This window comes from Physeter macrocephalus, chromosome 7 (genome assembly GCF_002837175.3).
Source record: "Physeter macrocephalus isolate SW-GA chromosome 7, ASM283717v5, whole genome shotgun sequence".
In the NCBI taxonomy this organism is placed as follows: domain Eukaryota; kingdom Metazoa; phylum Chordata; class Mammalia; order Artiodactyla; family Physeteridae; genus Physeter; species Physeter macrocephalus.
The window spans coordinates 63658235-63669153 of record NC_041220.1 but is presented as its reverse complement, the minus strand read 5'-3'; the positions used below and the strand labels follow the sequence as shown (position 1 = coordinate 63669153).

The window sequence follows — 10919 nt, the reverse complement described above, 5'->3', positions numbered from 1 at the left end:
GTATATGTATAACTGATTCACTTTGTTTTAAAGCAGAAACTAACACACCACTGTAAAGCAATTATACTCCAATAAAGATGTTAAAAAAAAAAAGGTCTGACTAGCTCAAAGGTCTTTAAGTATATGGAAGCACAGAACACTGGGTCCTTAAATCCTTTGATGTAAGTTGTGTGCAACATTTGTGTGTTTGTGTGTGAAAAGAAGTACATACGTATCACACATACACACATGCACAGATACACAAGAAGGTGGTTTTTTTCATGCAATGCAAGAAGGGAGAAGGCATTATGTTAAACTCTAGAATGAGGAATTTAGATATGAAAGAATTCCCTGACCAGGAGAATTGTTAATGTTATCATTAGACTGACAGCAAAGATGTGACAGTACCTTTTCTTATAGGTAGTTCAAGCTTTTGAGGGGTCCTCAATTAAACATACCCCTCTGACCTGCCTGGGTTCTGAACACGTTGAGAAACAGAAAATCTAAAGACATAGTGAAAATATCTCTTACAAAAGAGGCTGGGGAGGAACACAAGGCTCTCACATGGGCAGGCAGTAGGCTGGCGGACAGGGCACCCCATCCAGTGTGTGTCAGGTCCACTGGGCTGAGACAGAGCCTGCTGCTGGGGAGGTGGAAGAGAACAGCGTCCTTATCAGGATCGTTCCCAGGCCAGGAATGATGACGAGGGAGTGCTGAGCTTCGCAAACTGCTTATTTTTCCCAGACTTGCTAATCACATCCGTCATGCTTCTTCACTGGGGAAGGGTGAGTTAAGGGGGACGGAGAGGCTTAAATACTCAGAGAAAAATCTCTCCTCCCAGAAGGTGGGAGTAGGTGAAAGGTACTGCCCCTCAAACTTAAGAAAACATGATGTCTTCTACTTGAGATGTCTTAATTGTAAGAAAGAGGCAAGGAAGAGATGATCTTTCAAGGTCTTGTTCATCTTTGACCTGTAGAGTTATGATTCTGTGACTGTCTAGAGGGGTGCAGAGTGGGGGCTAATCTCCTGCCTCTGGTTCCTAGGCACGAGGGACTCTGTGTCTGCGTTCCAGGAGGTCTGTTTTCATGGTTAGATCCATTTTTGTCGTTGTTCTTAGTAGCTTAAGATGTAAGTTTGGGATACTATGAAATGTTTGATTTATAGGCCAGCAGGAATGGTGAGAAATACACCCAACGTTTGCAAGCAAATTAGGGCAATAGAGGAGTATGACAACTTGTGTGGTTTGCTGTCATCGATCGCTTGATGGTAAATTACTATTTGGGGAAAAGAAGACGCATTCTAATTTTAGATTCTAATTTTAGATACTACTCCCTCAGGCTAAACTGCTCTCATTCATTCATTCACATATATTTACTGAGTGACTTCAGAGTCAGTTTCTGGCACTGGAGAACTATAGTGAAGAGAAAAGATAAAAATCCCGGCCTTGGTGAAGCTTATATGCTAGTAGGTATAAAGAAACAATGAACAAATAAACATATAAATAAGATTTAGAGTATGTGAGATGGTGACAAGTTTTGTGGAAGTAAAATGCAGAAGGGAGATAGTAATGAGACAGTTACTGGGGGCAGGAAAGACCTTAATGGGAGGGTCCAGTTTAAGCAAAGACCTGAAGGAATGGAGGGGCGAGCCATGCAGCTGTGGGGGGAAGACACTTCGGCCGAGGAAATGGTGAGCACAGTGACCTTGAGATGTGAGAATTCCCAGCGCTGGCCCTTGTGGGCCGTTTTTCTCTGAGTGGGATGGGTTTTGGGGAGAAGACATGATCTGTCATTGGCTCTGTTTTGAGGATAACCTGTGAAGGGGAAGATGGTGGTTTGGACTAGGGTAGCAGCAGGGGAGGTGGTGAGCAGTGGTCAGAGTCTGGAGATATTTTAAAGATAGGGTCAGTAGAATTCATTAAAGGATTTGGTATGTGGTGTGAGAAGAATTAAGGATGGTTTAGTCAAGTTTTTGGTCTGAGTAACTGGGAGGATAGCGTTGCCATTTACTGACATGGGCAAGGAGGTGCAGGTTTGGGAGCAGGAAGGTAGGAAGTTTACTTTTGGAAGTGTTGAGGTACCTAGTGAATATCCACAGGGAGAGGATCCAGCGGCAATTGAATTGACGAGAGAAGATCTTATGGAGGAAGCCTGGGCTGGAGATACATGATGGTGAAGGTATTCAAAGTCAGGAGACAGGATGAGTTCACCAGGCTAGGGAGGGTAGATGCAGAAGAGGTGAGTCTGGGACCAGGTCACGCAACACTGCAGTGCTTTCAGGTCATGAGAATAAAGGAACATGAGGAGGGAGAATGGGAAGGGGACACCACTGAAGAGAAGAGGAGAACCAGAAGAGAATGGTGTCTGGAAGCTAAAGAAAGGAAGTGTTTTAAGAAGGAAAGAGAAATAGAGTCAGATGCTGCTAATAGGGCAAGTAAGAAGATGGAGTTTTGACCATTGGTGTCAGCAACATGGGGTTACTAGTGACCTTGGCAAGAGCGTGACTGGAGTGGGTTCAAGAAAGAACAAGCGTGGGAAGAGAGGAATTGGAGATATCTAATATACTCAATTTTTAAAAAGTGTTTTGCTGTAAAGGGCAGTGAAATAATGGGGACTTAGCTAGAGGCAGATGTGGCATCAAGGAAGTTTTTTGTCAAAGATGGAAAATATGGCAGCTTATTTATTTACTGGTCGGAATGATCTAGTGATGGGAAAATTGATGAGGAAAGAAACTGAGGACAATTGCTGAAGCCGTCTTGCAAAGGCAAGAGGGGCTAGGATGTGTACACGAACGGAGGCTTTGCTCTTAGGTAAGACTGCAGACAGTTCATCCATACTACCGGGGTCAGCGCGGGGAGGTGGGAATGGACCAGGCAGGCACAGATGCCAGTGGGTCGTGCAAAATTCACTGCTTCTGAGTTATGCTTGGGTAATTAGTGACCACAATGTGGCTTTACAGTGGCCCCAGCTTTCTGTGCTTGTGCAGCTTACGGCTCACACAAACCTTTATATGCCTATTGCTCTGGCCCTTCAGCCACTCCAGCTGACAACTGTATAGTTTCATATTTTAAAATTGCGCCTGGGCACTATTTTAATAAGTGACTAATTTACATTTAAGTTAAAATAGTTAAAATTTACTGAATCCTCTGGATAATCTCATTTAAACCTCTCATCAAACCTGTGAAGTTGGAACTGTTACTAACCTCTAGTTAACAACTGAGGATACTAAGCCTAAAGAAAAAATAAAGAACTTGCTCAAGTTCAGGTGTTGACTTTTCTGCTTTCTGGTGCTGTAGTCTCTTCCTTGACCATAGGCTGTATTGCTTTGTAGAAGTATTTGGGCCCGTGAAATGTGTCATTTCTGAAAGCAGTAAATAAATGTTGGTTTGCATATGTGATTGTAAGCTGAGATTAAATACTTTTGATAGCTTTGAGCTTTATCCACCACCCCTTTATTTTTCTCCCAGAGACCAAGAATTTAAGAGCCTTTTACAATAATTTTTGAAGCTACAATACAGGAAAAATTGGTTGGCTGGCTGCAGGTAGGCAGGACGTCATCATTCTTGGGGTCGTTTTTCTTAAAATCAGATCTTTAATTAAAAATTGACAGCAAGGTGTTCCATCTATTCTGCAGTGAGTGAGAGCGTGATCTTCAGCATCGAGATGATCAGAATTGAAAATTTCCTTTGGCTCCTTGTTTGCTATGTGTCAGGCCTTCTAGGTCTGCTTTCTCATTTATAAACGAAGGGTAGTGATACCTACCAACTGTGATTGTTGTAAGAATTAGAGAAGGTATATTCTCAAGCACAAAGCAGAGTGCCTGATATTTATTCTGCAATAAATGGCAGGTGACTGGGTAGCTCCTTTGTCCATTCCATTAACTACCATCCAATGGGGCTAAAATGCATCTTTTCCTTTAATTCCCAAGTGGAAAATGACTCATTCAGAGTTTAATTTCAAAAATGTTTCTTATGTGTAAGTTTTAGGAATGGCTTCTTATTTAACATTGGATAAGACAAAGCTCTACAGAAATGCACCATCTTTATTTTGAATAAAAGTTCAGAACACATTGTCTGACAGTGGAAAAATGGACTCATCCCAGAGAATCTAGGGTGTATGGTTTACTGTAAGCATGAAACTCTGGGCATCCTCTTGGGTGTGGAGGAGACTCCCTGCATTCTTCCTAAATTTTCTAGTTCTCCAGTCACTTAATGCAGGCATCAGTATATTGTTTACAGACTTCAGTTGTGTGAATTCCCTTCAGTGGAGATGAGAAATCCATACATTAAATGAAGCATCGCTTTTCCTTCCCTTGACACAGTAAACTGATGGTTAAAGAAAGAGTTACAGCTGGAATTATTGGTGCAGCCAGATGCTCATGGGCCTTACTACTTGGGTAGTAAGTTAGTGCATGGAGCATCACAGACACAGCAAATGCTCTCCAGTTACCTGCATTACTAACTTATACATGTAAACAAATCCTACTGATAAGAGACCCTGGCAGGTACAAAATCTTATATTAGATGATACTGGAAATACTGAGTTGAATGGGGAATTCCTTATCCTTAAGGAATTAATTTGGGGTTGGCTTTGTCCGTCCACCTCCAAGATCCCAATTCATCCATCCCTGTGGGAACTTTCCCCTCCATCAGTCTGCTTCTGTGACTCTTGAGTTCATTCCCTAAAATTTCAAGTTCTTTCTCTAAACCAGAATTTACAAAAGTATTCACCAAGGATTTGGTTGTAAGGGAGACCGAATCTGTGTGCCCGTGCTTACCCCAGTGCCTGGTGTAAGTCTTTGACTGTGATATAGAGAGCCTGTGAAGCAGGAATTGTGTTACTGCTGCCCCCAGTGTGGAAGCCAGGCTTCACTCTACTCTGCGATATGACCACCCTCACTCCTTCTCTGCCTAGTAAATATGTACAACCATTTTACTTACTCTGTGCATTTAATAAATGGGGATATTTTGTTTAAATACATCGGTCATTATAAGTGGCATAATGGTAACAAACATGCACTCAAGGAATTTCCAAGTTGCAAAAGACCTTCATTTGTCTTCTGGTACTTTACACATTTTTATTTTTTGAGTTATTTAAAAAGCAGGAAAATAGGGGCTTCCCTGGTGGCGCAGTGGTTGCGAGTCCGCCTGCCGATGCAGGGGACGGAGCGGCTGGGCCCGTGAGCCATGGCCGCTGAGCCTGCGCGTCCGGAGCCTGTGCTCCGCAACGGGAGAGGCCACAGCAGTGAGAGGCCACAACAGTGAGAGGCCCGCGTACCGTAAAAAAAAAAAAAAAAAAGGCAGGAAAATAACGAAAACATAGTGATTCTATAAGGATACTTTAAGACCATAGGTTGTAGGTTCATTTATGGGCCTCATATGCTAATGTGTTAGATAACATGCATGAAGTTTCCATAGGTGAGCAGTATTTGTGAATCATATAATTTTTTCAGGGTACTTTGTTATACTACAGGACTAGTCTTAGGCTAGAATCATGAAGGTGGGGGAACTTTTAACTTCATGTTCTCAGATTTTCCTTTCCATTCATTCTTTCTTCATCCTGTTGCCCTCTTCATATCCTTCTGTCTTCAAAATCATTTCTATTATGGGAGAAGTGGTTGATTTAATGTGTTATCTTTCCCCAGGATGTTTGCATTTCAGCAGACACAGTACTCTCACTTGGCTAAACTTGGGAAATTAAGTTCTAATTGTGAAATTCAGTTTAACATGTAAGTGGCCATGCGTGTTGTAAAGTGAACACCAAATATTGAATTCATATTCAGATGAGTGTCTTTCCCATGTAAGGAATATGGTGCAAAATGACAATGCCATTTGCTCTTGACTAACCAGTACTAGTGTATTCAGTTTATAGATGATTATTTCTTCTTTTTTACTCCATTCTCCTCATTTGCTGAAAATGTTCTGTGATTTGTGGGATACAACATGATGTAGCAGCGTGAGTGTATGGGCTTTGGAGTATGACTTGGAGACATATCTGAGCTTCACAGTTATTTGACCTTGGACACACACCTCCTGAATCTCAGTTTCCTCACCTGTGAAGTATGATTGTTAGGGTTGGTATGATGGAAAAGATATGTATAAACTACCACACCATGAACTACAGTGTATAAATTACAGGCCAGTGGTAGATGTAATACAAAGTAGCTATGGTGATTAGTATAAATTCTAGGATTCTTACAAGGAAAAAATTAAAACAATCAGAAAAAGTTTTTTCTAACGTAATAGCAACTTTGTTAAAAGTTTGTAGCAGTTATCAGTTATGCCAATGATAAATTAACTGGGAGTATGTGTTGATTATAAGCACCCCAGATACAGTTTATGGAAAGTTATTCTGTTCATATTCTCAAACATATAAATGAGATGAATATTCACATTGCAGTAAACTTTTTTAAAAAATTAAAGAATGATTCATTGAACACAGAGTTACCTAAATGCGTTTGAGAAATGATTTGAATTCTCAAAATTTACTACTTATGAGATGGTTCAAGAATATATTTATTATGCAAGTCGAGGTACGGTCTTGTGAGGTGGGCACTTGATGCCTATGTTATGTCCTCCTGTGTTCTCTTGTTATACAGGGTTCTACAATTCTATTTTTCACCCCACAGATTTACCAATAAAGAGACAGAGAGAGTATGAGCTGGTGACTCCAGTCAGCACAAATTTTGAAGGACACTATCTCTCCCATATTCTTTCTGCAAATCACAAAAAGAGGTCAGCGAGGGACGTGTCTTCCAGCTCTGAGCAATTGTTCTTTAACATCACAGCATTTGGAAGAGATTTTCATCTGCGACTAAAGCCCAACACTCAGCTAGTAGCTCCTGGTGCTGTTGTGGAATGGCATGAGGCATCTCTGGTGCCTGGGAATATAACCGACCCCATTAATGATCATCAACCAGGAAGTGCTTCAGAAAGAATCTGGAAAACAGAGCCTTTGCAGGCTAACTGTGCTTATGTTGGTGACATCATGGACATTCCGGGAACCTCTGTTGCCATTAGCAACTGTGATGGTCTGGTAAGACTCATTGCGTTTTGTGTCTGTGTGTTTGCAGGTGTTTGGGAGTGCAGCATGGCTTCAGCATGGTTTGGAAAGTAGAGGTGGAAAGAAAACCTCACTATTATATTTTAAGTTCAGGAAGAAGCATTAGAAAGCATTTTACTGACAAAGATGTGTGCTTTGGCTTAATTTGACATGAAGACAACATTAGTCTAAGAAACCAAAGACAGCTATTTTAGCATTCTTGGCTTATATGTTCACTTGTGTAACACTGGGGATTTTATTTCCTTATTTATTTAAAATCCTTCTGACAACTTTCTAAAGAAGCATAGATTCCTTCAAAATGATAGTATTTCCCTTCTTATTTGGAAACGTTGGATATCCTCTTAAAGAAAGTATTTGAAAGCATTCTTTCGCTTCCCAAAGAATGCTAAAATGGGAAATGAGAAGCTCTTCTGTCAGAATTTGCTCAAATAGCATGACTCTATGGACATGAGATGTAGTTCTCTCTGTATTATGGCTTTGATTCATTTTTTTTCTTTATTTTTGAATAGAATACCCATATATGGCTCTTTAGTTTTGTGGATGAGGCCAGTAGTAACTGATCCTTCTTCACATGCTGTGAAGATGTGAAGTATTTTTATTTGTTTTGTATCTCCAGATGTTATTTGAAAAGTGTGTCAATGTTTATGTCTCTTCCATTCACAGTTGACTCCAAGTCTTTGTTCAGAAAGAGCAACCATTTTTCTTTCTATGGTTGCCAGGCTGCTGTTTCTTGGGAGTTCAGAGCTATTGTCTTTGTTTTGTCTCTCTTCTGGGAGTTCTCAAGATATTCCTTGCATTCCTTCTACCTTGGCTGGTCCCCCAACAGTACCTTGAATCTTCTGCCACTGTCCTCTCTATGCATAAGCACAACCCAAAGGAGTTATGATACCATATGTTTTTACCCAAGGCTGGTGGATTAATGGTTGTAGGCTTTATTTTGGGCTCTTGTACTGCCTCTTGATGTTCTGTAGGGTTTTAGAAGTCAGGATGGAAAACTGAATAGAGCATGTGTGGCAGGTCCAAATCTCCAAGTTGGACTCTGTCAGTTTAGGACCACACTGTCACATTTGGTGCTGGACCATGCTCTGGGGTTTGAAGACACAAGGAATCTCTCAAATTCCTCTCATTCCACACAAACGTTGAATAGATCTGAATTAACTAAGTCATTGAATAAAACAATAGATAGTGCTTTCTAAAAAGACTAAGTATTCACTGAGAGAGGTTGATTCAACACTACCAGGATATAAAAAGAAATAAATTATTTTAAAAGGTACTGTTTTATAATACTTCTAAGTAAAATATACTGAGTATAAAATTTAATTTAGTGTTATTTTTAAGTTTTACAGCATAAAAAGATTACGTATTTTTTATCTCCTTGGTTAAGATTGAAGCTTGAGGTAGAAGATTTGAAGCTTGAAAATCAGTTTAAGGAAGGCAGAAGGCAAGGAAATTATTTTAATGGGTTATCATAGTGATTTTTAAACCCGACTTAGCAATCAGTAATTTTCTTACTGTACATGTCAAATTATCTCGTTATAGATACAGAAATCTGGGGCAATAGCAAGTTGTTGTAAGGAAGAGGAAAATAGATATGAAGTTTGAACGAACATTAATTATTAGGATTAATTTCTCATCTTTAAGATACGGTGTTAAATGTTGGCATTGTGTGTATGTTGATACGGCGTGTGTGTGTGCACGCATGCGCGTCTCTACCAGTGTAAACCCCAAGTATTCATTTGTTCCATTCTTTGATCCATTAATTAATTAAAGATATCTCTGGGAAGCCAGTTATGGGTCAAGCACTCTTCCAAGCATATTGTGAAATGGTGAGAGGAACGGTCCCGATTACCATCCCCACGGAGCGCAAAGATGTTAAATTTGCCATAGATTTTAAGTGCCAAAATATCTGGTATACATGTATGTGTGTGTTTATATTAGACATACACATCAGGATCATGTTTAACTTAAAAAATTGTGGTATAAGGAAGTATCTTCTAGAGAGATTTTATGAATGGGGACAGAATTTCGAACCAGACATAAGTGGCTCAGGCCTTGCACTTGATGCAGGAAGAGGGCAGTGTCTAGCCTACAGCAGGCAGTGCTGCCTATGTGGGTGTACAGAAACAGAAGCCTCTTCTAGAGTTTCCAGCTCATAGCAGCTATGGAGGAAGAGTAAAGATGATGGCAGGAAGAGAAGCATGGTTACAGGGAGCAGATCAATACATTAGAGTGATAACACCAGTGGCTACTTCATTAAGCTGGGGACAAGTTCTTAAGATTGCAGAATTGCATTGGACAGGATAAGCTCCTTAGCAGAGATGAAGTAGGAAGTAAAATTGATGGGAATGTAAATAAATTTGGCTGATTAGCTGATTCCTAAACCTTTTTTGTTCCTTTAGCTTGCTGTGTAGGGATTTAGGTTTGACCTTCTTGACCTTAGGAAGGGAAGCAGAGATACTGAGATAACATAGATGCCTGAGGATTAACCTGATGGGCTATAAAGCCATTGCCCTGGGAAACTCCGGGATTATAATCAAATCCAAGTGGTCCCAGTAGAAAGCACAGCCACTCCTGCCCTAAAAATACCAATGGGAACATCTCTGCCCAGCAACCATGAAGTTAAGTCCCCTGCCATGGAAAAGAATCCCAGTGAAGCCCTACCTTGATGGGTGCATTTTAGACTGGTGTAGATGGGAGTACAGTGATCTGATTTTCTACATGCGTCCTTTGATCTCTTGCTCATAGGGAGCAGCCACAGGTATTTATTTTTCACTGAGGTTGGAAAGTTCGTAGCATGGCCTTCTCCCTGAGTGAAACTCCTTACCTCTTTTTCGCTAATACTGCCTGTGGCATACTATGTATGTTTGAAATGGGCAGTGCTCTGAGACAGAATTAATTTGTATTAAACAGAATGCTTTAATTAAAGTTTAAAAAGCAGTACTACTCAAAATGTGTCCATAGACTCAGGTTTGTGACAAATACGGAAGGCAAGACTATATAAAGAAACTTTTTTGACAGTTTTGACAGAGTTATATTTGCGTTGGGCCTAATAATAATAATAAAAAAGTTGGGGCTGGTGTTTTGTGTCTTGTTTTTTCATTTTATTTTTCTACTAATTAGTTTTCCTTGTATTTTACAAAATTATCAGTCCAAGACCAACTGGGGAGAAAGGAAACTGTTTACTCACCCCAGATAGTTTGAAAAGCAAGCAGTAATGCTTAGCTGTTTTTATCTCTCTAGACATTAGAAACTTGACTGAAAGAGTCAGTAGAGTCTACTTATTCCAGGTAACTCTATGAAATGATCACAGAAAAGGTCCTTTAACGTGGGCATTATTGAGGAGGACAGAAAAATGCCTTGAGTGATATATTCAGAGCCGAGGTCTAGAATGTGATCTAGACATAGATATGCATAATAACTAAAATATTATTCTGTGGGTTTCTGAAATCAACATCAAAGTGTTCTGCATGAACAAATTGACAATGATTTTCACCCAGTGTGGCAAAGAACAGTATCTGTTCCTGTCTAGCATGACCTTTTCCGATTCTTTGCCAAGATTATGTTGTTGTTGTTTTTTAACATCTTTATTGGAGTATAATTGCTTTACAATGGTGTGTTAGTTTCTGCTTTATAACAAAGTGAATCACAAGATTACGTTTTATGAGTGGCAGCTAATTCTTTACCAGTTGCAGCTTTATGCCCGCTCTAGTCTACCCACTTATAGGTGAGAATTGTTACAGTATTCAAACATGGAGTTGTTCTTGTTTTCTGACAGCATCCAATTTTTAAAAAGCCTGCTTCTCTAGACCCTCCTCCAAATAAATTACCCAACCAAAGCCTAATCCTGTTAATAGGTTCTTTCTAAAGCTCTCTTACTGA

General features: G+C 40.0%; 1 protein-coding gene across 2 annotated transcripts in view; it reads left to right on the top strand.

Moving 5' to 3' along the window:
- Nucleotides 1-10919, top strand: part of ADAMTS3 (ADAM metallopeptidase with thrombospondin type 1 motif 3) — a 291950-nt gene that overhangs the window by 13769 nt on the left and 267262 nt on the right. For both annotated transcript variants that reach the window (XM_024115432.3, XM_055086022.1), the window contains exon 3: nt 6607-7013. In XM_024115432.3, coding sequence (XP_023971200.1) covers nt 6607-7013 — 407 coding nt within the window. The remainder of the gene's footprint in view (nt 1-6606; nt 7014-10919) is intronic.